Source organism: Furipterus horrens, unplaced genomic scaffold (genome assembly GCF_987537825.1).
Source record: "Furipterus horrens unplaced genomic scaffold, mFurHor1.1.pri manual_scaffold_5, whole genome shotgun sequence".
Classification (NCBI taxonomy): Eukaryota; Metazoa; Chordata; class Mammalia; order Chiroptera; family Furipteridae; genus Furipterus; species Furipterus horrens.
In genome coordinates, this window is record NW_028327175.1 from 197,194,729 (window position 1) to 197,209,505 (window position 14,777).

The 14,777-nt window shown below is 58.2% G+C and overlaps 1 protein-coding gene across 1 annotated transcript in view; it reads left to right on the forward strand.

Annotated features, from left to right (window-relative positions):
- Positions 1-14,777, forward strand: part of FAM53B (family with sequence similarity 53 member B) — a 63,344-nt gene that overhangs the window by 13,421 nt on the left and 35,146 nt on the right. Inside the window, exon 3 of the mRNA XM_090278702.1 lies at positions 8,053-8,831. Coding sequence (XP_090134828.1) covers positions 8,053-8,831 — 779 coding nt within the window. The remainder of the gene's footprint in view (positions 1-8,052; positions 8,832-14,777) is intronic.

Sequence of the window (14,777 nt, forward strand, 5' to 3'; positions counted from 1 at the left end):
GGATTGCAACCTTGTACGAAAAAGCCGGCATTCCGAGGCTGAGCGCTTTCGATTTCTCAGCCCAAACAGACGCCCGCAGTGACAGGAGCAAGGGCAATAAGGAAACCGGGGTTCGGGCCCGATTCCTGGTGTGTGCCACCTGCCCCGTTTCTCAGGGATCGCCAGTTTGAATATGATTTATTTATTGGACCAGGCCTCCAATAAGAAACTGATTGTTAACCAAAATAGGCTCCAGTGAGCCCCGTTTTCATTTTAAAGAGGACGGCCACCTACCATTGTGCATACGTATGATTTAAAAAATTTTACTTTTTGTTTTTATGGATTGTCCTATGCGTGATTTTTCAGTCTCTGCCATGGTTGAAGGTTTAGTTTAGGGTTCGTCCTTGCAGGGTGCTCTAAGGGTTTGCAGACAGTGTTTCTGGACTAAAGTACGGGGTGGGAGTAGGTGCGAAGTGTAGCTGGCACACGCTGGCTGTTTATGGGGACAGTGAAAAGGGAGCCTCCCAGGCTGCCTTGTCACCCAGGCCGGGCCGACCTGGGGTGGGGAGGGGACCCCAGTGGTGCCGGAGGACAGGGCATGGCAGCTGCCACTTGGGTGCCGCGCACCATGGTACACTGCCAGTTTGCCTTCTGCGTGGAAAGAGGGTCGAGCCGGGAGGCAGCCTGGTCCAGCGGCAGGAGGAAGGTCTTGGGATCGCTGAGGCTGCCGCTGGCTGGCTGTGTGTCCGCCGGCCGGATGTGACGCGGTTCTGGACCTCGGTGTTCCCGCCAGGAAGGTGGGGAGTGTGGCGCTGCCCAGGAGCTGTGTCCCGTGCTAGGGGTGCACTCAGGCCTCCCCCAGCGCCCGCAGGGTCCCAGTGTTGTATGAGTTAATTAACTGTTAATGCGCATTTATTGACGGTTTCCTGAGTAGCTCTCCCAGCTGCCAGCTCTCTGGTCTGTGCAGCAGGGCCCGGCTTTGTTCTGTGCAATGGGCTGGGGGTGAATCTCAGGCAGCTGCCCGCTGCGGGCTCTGTGCGCACCCACAACCAGATGGGAGTCCAGAGCGGGTGACAGACTCCCTTTTCTGTCCCTTCAGAGGGTGGGTTGCCTTTGCCTTCTCCCTACATATTTCTAAATGCCCCTGGGGGTGAGGGCAGGGTAGAGAGGAGGAACGGGGCGGGGGGCGTGGAGAGGAGGTCCGTCAGAGCTGATAGGACTATCACTGAGCCCTAGTTCACCTGCCTCGTGCACATCGGGACACTGAGGCCCGTGCTGCCAACATCAGCTTGGTGGTTTTTCCCTTCTCTCTACTGTTTGTTTGGAATCTCATGGGGCCTCTGTTTGCAAGAGCAGAGACTTCCTGAAATGGTAGCATCTGCCACGGGCCACCCCCACCCGGGTGGCGAGGGCCATGCCCTGTAACCATTGTGAACCGACCTGCCTCTTAGGCCTCTTCTAGACCCCCAAGCCAGCCCGCCGGCCTCCCCTGACAAGGCTGGTGGAGGGTTGCCTGCAGCCGTTCTAACCCCTGCCCACGTGCCCTGGCTGAGGAGCTTGGCGTCCTGCACTGCCGCCCCTGAACCCCAGGTGCAGCTGCCATGTGTCGATCCATCACAGGTGAGAGGGCACGGACAGAGGCTGAGGCCCGTGTCTCCGTTGTGGTGACAGAGGGAAAAGAGGCGCCCTGGGGGGTGGGGGGGGCAGGGGCTCTACCGTTCACTTAAAAACAGATGGCACCCTAGTGGGGCAGCTCAGGTCATTACCCTGCATGTGTTCCCCTGTGTTCTTTTTATAAGGTCAGGTTAGTAAAGCTGCCTTCAGAAGTAGGCCTCGGTTCTCTGGCATTGGCCTTGAAAGGGCTGGCGAGCTTCTACCCCCAGATCAAACAGAGTGTTCTTGCAGCCCCAAGACCGAGTGAGCAGGACCCAGCCCACAGGGCAGGGGGACAGACTCATTGTCAGCGCGAGCAGACAGGTGCGAAATCCCGGAATGAGTCAGCCGGCCCTGATCTGGTGGAGGCCTCTCCCCAGGCGCGGGAGGCTGCAAAGTATCTTGGGCCTGTGCTTCAGATGCTAACCTTTTCTAGAAGCCACACTCTGCGGTGGTTTTGTCACCATCAGGCGCCCCCTCAGAGTATGGCCCCCGGCCACTGCCCTCCAAGTTGAAGGGCAGAAATGGAAACAGGATCACTTGTGGTTGAAAGGTGTTTTTGTGTCTCTGAGTGTCTCTTTGGGCTCTAAATCTGTGTGCCCGGCAGCCTGTGGCCTCCTTAGTCAGGAGGATCTCAGGACCAAACCTTTGTGAGGACGGTTGGGGACGCCTGACTTCCTGTCCCCATCCACGTGCATGGCCAGGGGCTTCTCCTGCTCCTTCCAGGCCAGGGGACGTCTTCCCAGAAACATCAAGCCCAGTCATGGAGTCCCAGCTTTGAAAGACACCTCGGCGGTCCCTGAGTCAGTCTACCAGTGAGAATAAATGGGTGCTTTGTGTGTGGTTTGCACGTTTGTGTAGTTGGCCCTCTCGTCGATGGGCAGAGCCCACGTGGACGCTGCCCACAGACACGCTCCGGTGTCCGGTCTCAGACTGTGCGCGTGGGCTCAGCGGGGAGAGGCAGAAACTGCAGCGGCTCCTGAAGGTCCCGGTGGCAGGGGTGTCACAGAACTGGCTGGGGCCTGTGCTCCCGGGCCATAGGCCATCAGGCTGAGCCCATGCCTGCCAGAGGCTGGGCATACCAGGTGTCCCAGGGGTCCCAGGGAGAAGTTGGGAGGTCTCAGTCGCTTCCCCTTCACACAGACCATTGGCTTCTTAGGTCTGTGCAACTTGGAGTTCCCACCCCCTCCTATGAAAAAGGGACCTCTAGCTACTTGAAGGATAACGTTTATTTTTCTCTGTAGTTCTACTTTGTTATTGGCCCAAAGCAGAACAAACACCAAAGCCCCACCTTGCAGTGGTGTTCTGAGTCCAGATCTACAGGGACTGAAATCGTCAGCCCTCTAGAAATCCCGTGGGCGTATGTCATCGGCTGCTGACCTGGCAGAGGTGTCTGAAGACGAGGCCCCTGTGTGGCTCATGGTCCCGAGCAGTGCTTTGCCACACTTTTACAGTAAAGCAACTTGGGCAACTTATTAAAAAGCAGATTCCTACCCCTAAAGATTCCGTTTGCCAGGTTGGGACTGAGCCCAGGAATCTGCATTTCAACAAGTACCCCAAAGGAGGCGTCTGTAGGTGGTCCCGGAACGACACTGAGGAACCCGGGTGTGGAGCTTCCAGGCTCCCGTTCTGGCCAGAGCCCACAGAGATGAGTACCTGTGGGCAGCAGAGTCCAGCCCCAGCTCTCTGAGCATGCCTGCTGGCTGCCTCTGTGACAGGCCTGTCCCTCGCAGGCCCTGTGACAGGCATCACTGAGTTCTCATGATAGCTCTGCAAGGGGGCTGCTGTCTGTCACCCATTTTTATAGATGAGGGCGCCGAGGCCCTGAGAGGTTAAGTAACTTGCAGAGCTGAGGTTAGAACCCAGGCCCACACCCTTCCCGCCGCCCCAAGTGACGCCTGCTCCGTGGACTGCCCACGTCCCTGGCCATTGTCACTTGGGAAGAGTTATAGTTGTTTGCACAGAAGTGATACTGAATGGGGGGGTGGGGCGCCTGGTATCCTCTCCTCGGGTGCCCCACCGAGTTCTTTTGTACAGCCTGTCGTCAGCACCCAGAGCTCAGGGCAGTTTGCCATTAACAGTTACCTTCTATTCCTGGTTCTTTTGTCTGGTGACCCGACCCAGCAAATCCCTCTCTGTTCCATGAGCTAAGGAGGAAAACACAAGGGCTAAACATAGCCTCGATTGTTTCTGCTTTTCTTATATATACTTCTCAGAGCGATAAAGATAGACCTGCCCTGCAGACGGAGCCAGTGGCCACCTGGCTGGTGTCGACAGCCAAGAGCCGTGCTCAGCGTCAGACGGGGCTGTGAGTGCTCAGAGTATCTGAGACGTGACTCCCCCAGCCAGTCTCCTGGCTGCTTTCCATGCTGCTGTCCACGGCCCCAGTGGGGTGGGGAGTTCAAGGCCCGGCCCTGGTCAGTCTGCCTGGCTTGAGAAGGGTTACGGGTACCAGGGACAAAAGACAAGGGAGACCAGGTGAGCACCCACAGTCTGCTGTGCAGCTTTTCTCTGCACTTGCCACTCACTCCTTCCTGCACCCGTCCCAGCTGAGGTCGGTGGTGCGCCAGGCTCCGTGCTGCGCGCTGGGAGCCATGCTGGGACTGCGCTTGGGCTCTTATGGCCCGGTAGTGGACACCTCCGTGGGTCATTAAGGTTCAGGTAACGTGTGAGCCAAATGATTGAAGGTCCAGGCCCAGAGCCGTGAGTGCCCGGGGGCTGCTAAGGGGAAGGCATGTCTGCAGAGGCAGTGACGCTCGTGTTGGCTCTTACATGGGGTAAGAGGCTGTGGTGCAGGGAGGAAGGCAGGAAAATACTCCAGGCCTTTGCACATTTGCAGAGGTGCGAAGCTGAGAAAGAGTTGATGTTTCGGGGGAAGCTGCAGATTCACTGTAGTCACGTTGTACTTGCATTTAACCGGGGGGCTGCGTTGAGAACTGACTCTGCATCCTCCCGGCAACAGAGAAATTTATATGTTAGGCCAGAGAAGCTTACTCTTAAGAGTGGAATTGTTCCTGCAGGTATGCAGGGATACTTCAGAATTAGCCACCCAACCCCCTGGGGATTTGTAGTTAACCCAAAACAAACTGAACGCCCAGCCCTCTGCCCACAGATGTTACCTGTGCTCATTCCTGCTGTCGACGCGTCAAACTTCCATTTTATAAAGAATTTCTGGTGCATCAGAGTTATTCTTTGGGGGTGGGGGGTGGGGGGTAGGGTTGTGTCCCCCAAACCAGGGTTGTTTCAGGTATTTTCAAGGGTTATTTTGATCCCCCCTGATTCCTGCCTGACTGCTGATGTCACAAGTTTGGTGTGCCTGGAGCGTGGTGTCTGCCGGGGGGCGGTGACAAGGAGCTGGGGACCGGGGTGCAGGCTAGAATGTTTGCACTCTCTCTGCGAGGCTGCGAGCACCCGCTGCAGCTGGGCGAGAGCCTGTGTGAGCCTCGAAGAGCTCAGTGGCGGTGAGGACGTGGGACTGGGTCAGAGGGGCCCAGAGGGGCCCAGGAGCACCAAGAGCGTGTGCTGGCCACGGGAGGCCGACAGAAGGGCCGTCCCTGCTTCCCTGGCTCCCAGTTCCCCTTTCTTCTCGTGATTTCGCTAGAGGTGGGGACATTCTAGGAAAACGCAGCAGGAAGCGGTGTCTTCTGAGGACGGGCTCAATCCTTTGTCATTCTGCTGTGTCCCAAGACCTGGGAGAGGCACATTCTGTCATGTGCCTCTGGCTCCTTAAGCAGGGACCGCAGAGGTGCCCTCTTGGGGCCCTCACTGCTCTGGATGGGGCCCGCTGGTTCCTTTCTCAGCCGGCCACATGCCTGGCCCGTCTGGCGCCGCGGTGCCTTGTCCCAAAAGAGAAGTTGGTGGCCAGCGTTATTCTACGGGAACTTCCCTGAAAGACAGAGCAGCAAACCCAGAAGTGGACAGGATTGCAGGCCATGGCCCTGGCCTTGGCACAGCCTAGCGGGCTCGGCGGCCACGTCCCCCATGTGTCTGGAAGTGCATTTGCTCTAGAGACAACGCGGAAACTATAGGGACACTAAAAGGGGAAAATACCAATCCACCAGCTGCCTGCCAGTTGACGGCGTACCTATCGGTTTACTTCTGCCTTCATTTGTAACAGGCATCTTTTACTAAACAGGGATCGTGCTGTGTCTACCGTTCTGTTGGTATATCCGTTTTGTTACGCTTAGCGTTACGGCGGTGACAGCTCCACGCACTGTTCCCGTCCTCTGGAACTCGGCTCTTTCACGCTCCACGGTGTTCCTTGGTGACGGACATGAGCAGCCCGGGCCGTGGGGTATTTTAGCGGCGCTGGCCATTTGCTCTGTCTCACTCTGTCATTTGCAGAACATCATCACACACAAGTCTGCGCTTTTTTCCTGAGCATAACTGTTATAAATCAGATAACAGACGGTCATGACTCAGTCTGTGAGTTTGTATTTCTCTTAATTTCCCTTTATTGCCAGTTTACTGAACTTCCCACAGCTGACAAATGGCAAGTTGAAACTGTGTTAGAAGCTTGATGACTGGACAGGTAGCCAGTAGACACAGCTTGAACAGCATAAGTGCGACTTGGGAAAAGGGAATTCTTGGGAGTAATTTATCCGATTCAGTGAAGGGAACGTGGACCGACCGCTGTCGTGTGCCTGGGCCCGGGAAGGTTCCGGGTGAGGGGGACGGGACATTTAGCGACGGGCCTGCTTTGTTCCCACCTGGCCTGACTGGGCTTCAGAAAGTCTCTCCAGCATCTCCCGCTCCTGAGGCCCGGCTGCGGAAACAGCCTCGGGATGGTCCCTGCCGTGTCCCTGCCAGGGTCCCAGGCCCTCACCCTTTGTGTCTCAGGACAGGGCAGCGTGCCCTAGAAGACGGAGTGTCCCACTGACCCAGATTTGGCCAAACCTTTGGCACATGAGGCCTCTTTTGGACCTCAGTGGTCACTGTCTTTGAACCCGCCAGGTAGCTGCTGCTTGTGACACTCAGTGTGGGGTCAGTCCCTTGGGTGCCTCTCAGGGCCCTTTGAGAAGCGGCCAGTGTAGGGGAGCTAGGTGTGGAGTCCGTGCTGCCCAGGGCCCTCCCGGGGGTTGCATGGCAGCTGCTTTCGGTGTGGCCTCTTGCAGGACTCAAAATGCCCCCGAGGGCAGGTTCCCTCGGTGCTGCAGTGTAGTGAACGGCACACAGTCGGCCTGGGTGTCATCTGTGAGCAGTGCTCCTCCTTCCCAGCCTTGGTCTCCCCACGGGGGCGGTGATGGTGCCCTCTGCCAGGTGCCGCGTGGGTTCCAACCTGCGGTGCACGCTCGGGACTCAATTGCTGTGCCCTGAGATGTACAGTGTGTGACATCCCTACTGGAGGTCCCTGTAGGCTTTCCTCCTGCCCTTCCGCTGGCTGCCTGACTCAGCCATCGCCTCCCCTGCGTTCCCGTTGGCACAGCGTACAAACCTAGGGAGGTCAGGAAAGAGCGAAGGGGGCCCGCCTGGCGATCCCTGACCTCTAGGTTAGGAACTTGAACACAGGGCTGTGGCAGATTTGTCTTTGCGCTCTGGGCCCTCCCAGCACTGCGCCCAATTCCACAGCAGAAGAACAAGTAGTTCCTGGCGATTTCGCTAAAATACAGGTTCCGGCGCAGAGTCAGCGTTCTGTAGCGGGTCGGCTTATTTCCTCGTGTGTTCCCGTAGAGAGCCGAGACGCGAGTTCATCTGGGACCCTTATTTCTCTGCGGCCCACGACTGGATCCGGGAGATTTGTAACCACTGTCAGCATCCTCAGTTTCAGTGAGAAATCACACAAACACAAGGAAGGTGCTCAGTGATTGGCAGCTGTTGGTTTTGTTGTGGGGCGTTTTGGTGGAGGGGACACAAGTCAATAAAATATCCAGTTTCTAACGCCAGCAGGTATTTTGAAGGTGGAACTCAGATAAACGAACCTGGCAGCACCCCTAGCCCCTTTGACCTTGACCCAGGTCTGACGCACTGATCAGCTCATCTCTTGTGTGGCCTCCTACCGGGGCCATTGAGTCCCAGCCCAAGAGCCACAGGGCGCGGAGACGGATGTAGCAGGCATGCGGCCCAGCCCTGTCGCCGCCAGGGCGGGGGCGGGCAGGTCTATAAAAGGAGAAAGCAGTTCAGGTGAACAGGACCGCTTTGGGCTCTCCAGGGAGGCAGTTCAGTATGCTGGGAAGAAAACCGTATCAGGAGTGCGGGGGATACCTGGACTCCAGGCCTCGCTCGGCTTGTAACGCCACACCTGAGACTTCCGCCCCCTCTCGGAGCCTCCGTTCCTCCTCCGTAAAGTGAGGCTGGGCTGCATGGCTTTCAGGGGCCTTTCTGGCTCTAAAATCCTGTGTAAAACAGGCTCTTGGTGAGGAGGTAGAGGGCTGGCGTGAAGGGCTTCTCAAATCCTGTTTCTCTTTGTCATTTACGAACCAGAAAATGACAGATGGCGAGACCTGGACAGGAAATGCTCCCTTCAGATTGATCAGCCGAGCGCCAGCATCTGGGAATGCCTGCCCGAGAACTGTCCGGACGGCGCCCTGTGGCACCGGGAGGCAGCGACCACCTGCACAGTGACCAACCTGATCAAAGACCTCAGCCTCAGCGACCACAACGGGAACCCCTCAGCACCCCCCAGCAAGCGCCAGTGCCGGTCACTGTCCTTCTCGGACGAAATGTCCAGCTGCCGGACATCGTGGAGGCCCCTGGGGTCCAAGGTCTGGACTCCCGTGGAGAAGAGACGCTGCTACAGCGGGGGCAGCGTGCCCCGCTACTCTAGTGGCTTCGGCACCATGCAGAGGAGCTCCAGCTTCAGCCTCCCTTCCCGGGCCAACGTGCTCTCCTCGCCCTGCGACCCGGCAGCGTTCCACCACCAGCTCGGGGGCCAGCCCTGCCAAGGGGCGCCCGGCTTGGCCACCTGCGCACAGGCGGGCGACATCTGGAGCCCGGACCCGGACCCCGTGGGAGGGGCCCGGCTTGACATGCCGCGGTCGCTGTCCTGCTCCCACGGGCAGTTCTCTTTCGCGGGGGACGGCGCGCCCTCCACCAGCAGCACCCCGGCCTCGACGCCCGAGCTGGGCCGACGCCCCAGCGGGCTGTCCCGCAGCCGCTCCCAGCCGTGCGTCCTCAACGACAAGAAGGTTGGCGTTAAGCGGCGGCGCCCTGAAGAGGCGCAGGAGCAGCGGCCTTCTCTAGACCTGGCCAAGATGGCACAGGTAAGAGCCCCAGCCGCGTGGGAGGTGCCCTCGAAGCAGCAGCGCTTGGCGGGGCCTCGCTGGTTCTGGCTGTCCCGGGCAGGTGCGGGTGCCAGGTTCATGGGCGCCCAGGAGTGGGGTCCTTTCCTTGTGTTTTTAAACCTTGTTCAAAGAAAAATCACCTTTTTTTTTTTTTAAGTGTCTTTTTCTCTATTGGAAATCAGAAGCTTTCTATCCCTGTGAAAACAGTGCTGTGGTTCAGGAGCAGATGGACAGCGAGGGGCAGGGCAAACCCTGGTGACCCCTTCCCTCGGGCACGGTGCTGGAGCCTCTCGCAGGAGCCCCCCCTACCCCCCCCCCCCCCGCAGGTGCTGGAAGGAATGCGCGCACAGGCCGGGTTCAGTGCCCCTCACCCTGGGCTGATCCTGCGATCAGGGCTGCGGGAATGGTTTATGAGAATGAGGGATGGGGGAGGCCCGTTTCCTTTGGATTAAACCAGCGGTTCTCAACCCGTGGGGCGCGACCCCTTTGGGGGTCGAACGACCCTTTCACAGGGGTCACCTAAGACCATCGGAAAACACATATATAATTACATATTGTTTTTGTGATTCATCGCTATGCTTTAATTATGTTCAATTTGTAACAATGAAAATACATCCCGCATATCAGTTATTTACATGACGATTCATAACAGTAGCAAAATTACAGTTATGAAGTAGCCACTAAAATAATTTTAGGGTTGGGGGTCATCACAGCATGAGGAGCTGTATTAAAGGGTCGCGGCATTAGGAAGGTTGAGAACCCCTGGATTAAACTGTAGAAGATGTGAGAACAGCGAGGTCCTGTGACCCCTGTCCTCTGTGCTGCCTCTGGCGGGGACCAGCCCCGCTGCTCACGTGGGCGAGGCCTTCAGCCGCAGGCCCGTCGCGTGCACTTGGCCTCTGTGTCTTGGAGCCCTGCCTCTTGCTGACACTGATCTAGGTGGAGTGAGCTGGGCCTGAAGTCAATGCCGCGTTGGTAGGAGAGTCTCAGAGCCTCAGTGCCGCCTGCATCTGGGTCTTGCTGGGAGGTCTAGAAGGACGGCAAGGCCCAGGCGGCAGCGTTGGTCCCACGGCCCGCCCGGTCGAGGACTGGCAGACGCGGTGGCTGGACCACGACGCTCTGGGCTCTGCGTCCAGAAGGACCCCAGTGCTTAGTGCTGGGCTTTGACCATCGTCTTTTCTGGTCCTGCTGTGTGAGCGTCAGTCATGGCCAGGGGAGACCCGCTTGGTGGGGAGGGCTCAGCCGGCGCGTGCTGCCTGTGGCCACATCTGGGCAGCAGGCCGGCGCATCATGGCCACTCCCTTTCAGGCCGGCACGGCCACCTGCCTTGATGCCCAGGGCTGCCTGGTCAGCCGGGCTTCCTTTCCTTCCAGAATGGAATACAGTTTCTGTTGATGGGCTTTCCTTCTCTCTCCTTCAGTTCCCCCTCCTAGCCTAGCGGTCCGCCTACCAAAGAAGAGGTGCAGGATCTCAGGTCTAGATCACACATCTGGTCCCAGAGTCCGGACTTCCCAGCCTGGGGCAGCTGGAGGACAAGTGCGTGACATGCCCACCTCCCCCATGCCTGCAGGGCACTAGCGGGGGTTCCTTAAGAACGGCTGGGCCGCCTTCCACCCTGTACCCCTTGTGTTTAGGTTCCCATTTCTTCCATCGCCGCTCCGGGTATGTCCCTTTCTCTTTCCCGAGGACCTTACAGCTAGACTGCGACTGAACACATTCATTTACATTGGATACAGGGGTGGAATTTTCCTCCTCGGGAGAAATGTAAATAGGTAAGGCTGGAGAGGTGACAGATCTGGGTGACTTCTGAAGGAAACCCAGAGCTCTTGAGTTCTGGGCGTGATAAATGGCTTCAGTTAAAATTTTAATGCTGAGCTTATTTTATTAGCTAATAAGCTAGATAGGCAATAAAAACAACTTACACATGTTATTATATTTTACTAGCCGCAAGTTGGAATAACACCGCTGGCATCACTAGAGACGTTTCCCGTCCTCACTTGGGTAGAAACGGTTTAAAAACACATTGCTCGGTGGGGCTGTGCCCAGATGTATAGATTGCTTCATGGGGCCCAGGCAGCCCTCCAAGATCCTGAGGAGGCCGCCCCGGTTCTGCCTGTCTCTCCCTGGCCAGGGTCTGAGTAGGGCAGAGTCCAGAGAGAGAGAAGAGGGGCCCCAGGGAAGAGTGGGTGCCAAAGGGTGGTGGCCAGCACCCTGGGGGTGGACCCTGAGCCCCCTACCAAGCCTGGGGACCCTGGCCAGTCCTCCCTCCAGGATCTGCCTGCTTAGGCCCCCCATGGGGTGATTGATGGCTTCAGGAGGTGGGCCTTGCTTTTCCAGGAGCCTTGGAAGGCTGGCCCAGGGCAGCCCCTGTGCCTTTGAAAAGTGGCCCAGACCCTGTCTGGAACATGTGGGGCCCTGCGCCTGGTACCGCGTGAGCCGGGGTGCGCACAGGGGCCTGCGCATGGCCCGATGACAGCTGGTGGGGGACTCAGGGCCCCCAGACCTTCGCCTCCATGGCCCGTGGCTTTACTCAGCCTTTGTGGCTCCCGGGGAGTGAGCACAGTCCGTACATGGGAAGGTAGGCTGGGCCTGGGCCGGGGGCGGCGCTGCTCCGCGCTTCTCGCCATCCTTTCTTCAAGCTGGGCTGTGGGCTCTTTCACGGGTCTTGTCATGTTGGTTTACACATTTGCTTATTTGGGAGGAGGGGGTTTCCATTGAACATCCTTATGAAGGACCCCCTTTGTGTGTAGATTCTGGGACCAAGTGCATGAGAGGCCCAGATGGAAGGTTCCAGGTGCCGTTTTGGTTAGACCTTTGGGAGTTCGAACAAACCCCTGCTCCCAGGAGGTGCCCACGGGCTGGGGCCTTCAGAGCCCAGAGCAGACCCCCTGGGGTCTCTGTGTGACTACCAGGGACGAAGGGCCCAGAGTGAGGACGGTAGCCAGAGCCCCTCCAATTGTCAACAGGAAAGGGACCAAGGCAAGAACGCAAGAGAGTCAGGCCAGCAGAGGAGGACAGATAGCTCTGAGGTCCCAGACCCTGCCCTTGTGCACACCCGTGTGAGTGAGCAAGGGTCCTGTTGTGAGGCAGTGCCCCAGGCTAGCAGCAGAGGGTGTCGGGTAGGTGTGACCGCAGGCCTTGGCCATTCTGGCCCCTGCAGAGGAAGCAGGCCCTCCTGGAATGTGGTGTTCACCTTAAATCCACATTTGGCAGGGATATCGGCAAATCACAAGGCCTCTGGAGATGTGGCAGGAGGCCAGCAGCCCCGGACAAATTGCTTAACGTCTCTGTGCAGCAAACACCAGCAGCAGCAGCAGCAGCAGCAGCAGCATGGGACTCTTGGAAGGCATCAGGGAGACAGTGTGTGCAGTATGTGTGTGTATATGTGTGATCACCTACGTATATGTATCTATACGTGAGTGTGAATGGATGTGTGTCTATATCTACTTATTGGCCTGGCCCACTGGCTGGCACACGGTGAGTGCTGACATATTTATCATTGTCCCATGCACTCATGCTGCGGGACGCCACAGACTGAGCTGGGATGAGAAGGTAACATTCCCAGGAGGCACACTCAATTCATTGTGAGGACCCCCTTTTCTCTTTTTTTGTCCATCTTTTAAATTCTGGTTTTACCTTCCCTTTTCTGTCCTTGCCATTCACTTGTTGGTCCCTTGTCTTACCTTGACCTTCTCTATTGACGAGGGAGGCCCGCCCTCGCTCGGCTCAGGCTGCCCTAGCTCTGTGCTCGTGAAGGGGTGACAGAGCATGACCGCACGGCCAGAGGAGGACGGCTGTGTGTGCGTGCACACCTTACACCTGTCACCACGGAACTAGGGTGGACGTGAGCCTGGGAGCCCACCAGCCGCCCCTCCGGATGTCTTGTCCCTTCCCAGCTTCGTTTCCAGGGCACAGCTGTCTGGTTGGCTGGCACCGCTGGCTCTTGTCTCTCACGGCACTGAGGCTGGGCGCAGTGAGCGGGGCAGAGCTAAAACCTGCTTTCAGGCCGTCTTTCCTCGTGTCTTCCCTCGGCAAAGCTCCGTGCCCAGCTCATGTGCAGGGTGTGGGTCCTGAGTGAGATGGTGATTGTAGTGAGGACCCTCATCCCCACCCCCCGGGAGAAAAGACACAGGGACCCAGTCCCGGAAGGCCGCCCCCCCCTGAATTGCGATGGTGACCGCTGGGCTCACAGAGTGGAAGGCGGCCCCGAGGCCGGGCCCACCCGCCTACCAGGTCTGACTCCCCACCTCCCTGGGCAGTTCTCCTCTCGTGCTCTGTCGAGGCCCCTTCTGCTGGGTGCTTTATGTGAAGCTGCAGCCTCCCTTTTGCAAAATGACACTGTATGTCATTGAGGGCAGGGCCCAGCCGGAGCACGTGAGTTGTTTGTTAGCAGGACTATTGTTCACAGGATGAGTCACGGCTTTTCTGAAACCTGGTTGGACCGCCAAGCACCAGTTGATCATTGGTGGAGACCTGAGCTACACGGGGCCCCTTAGACATGGATTGTGTGCGTGTGAGCAAAGGTTTCAGAAAAGCAACAATTAAAGGTACTTTGACCCGTGGAATGGCATACCCCTGGCTGTCACGGTCCTTGCTATAGTTTTAACTCCAAGCTGGTCATCTTGAAATAGCAACAAATTGTATTTCTCAACAGTGCTTCCAACAGAAGCGAGCCATTTGTGAGGAGGGGTCCGCAGGCTGAAACAGAGGTGTGATGGATTGCAGCTGCCCACACACAGTGTCCCCACGCCGGCTCGGAACAGGCAGCAACTGTTGTGTTAGCAGATGCTGGCAGGCCCGTGAAATCTGGCCGCGGGCAGCCTGGGCTAGGAAGCGAGCAGGAGGGAGAAGCTGCCCAGCGGGGTGGTCCTGGGGGCTCCAGTGGGTGAGGGGCAGGACACCGTCGGAGGAGTTCTCACAGATGTTCAGCAGCAACTCGTGACTTTCCTGGCAGGGTCGTCCCTGGGCGAGGCTCCCTCGGGTCACTTGCTGTTTGCCACCCTGGGCGCCAGCGGGGGCCGCCCTGTGGGTGGGGGCCCGTCACACTGCTTGCTGCCTGACCCTCTCGCCCAGGCGTCCTGGCAGCTGCAGGCCAGCTGTGCCCTTCCTCGGCAGAGTCCCTGGGCCCAGGCCTGGCTCGCCCAAGCCTTGATGGCCCTGTGACCACTCTGCCAGTGACCCGCCGCCTTGCCCACGGGCTGTGGTGCTGACAGCAGGCAGCGGCGTTCAGGGGCAGAGACGCCTGTGCAACACAGAACGCAGGTGGGCATGGCGCTCTGGTGAAGGGCAGTCACGGAAAGCCCTGGAATTCCGTTTGGAATGAAATAAATGCTAAATAAAGCAAAGGCAAAAAGCACCGTGGGCCCGTGGCGGGGTCCTTGCTTCTGAGGAGGAAAAGGAAGGACGCTGGGAGACCTGGGCTGTCGGAGCTTCTGGGAGCTGGGGCGGCAGCTGCGGGCTCCCTGCCGTGCTCTTAACAGACTTCGCTCATCAGGCATGGCAGTCTTTCCCGCTGAACTCCCAGGGAGCCTTAGGATCCTCCCCTGACTTACTGTCACCCGTGGGCGCGAGGCGTCCAGAGTCCAGGGAGCGTCGCTGAACTTGGCCAAAGCCACGAGGTTAGTTAGGGGGCCGGGAAGGCTGGCACCCGCCGCCCGTTCAGCGTTCCTCCAGCTGTGAGGACCGCGCAGTGGCCTTCGCAGGTGGCTGACACTTGCAGGACACAGAGGGCGTGGAGGGGCAATGTGTGAGCTCTGGAGGCACATGGGCTCGTTCCACATCCCGCCCCTTCTGAGCTGTGTGCCCTCTGACAGGTCCCCCTCTGTCAGCTTCCACTGCCTTGTCCGTGAAGTGGGAATGGGGAGGCGTCATGAAGTGTGGCTGCTCAGTGGGTGACACCAATTAATAACACAGCCGTGCTCCTGG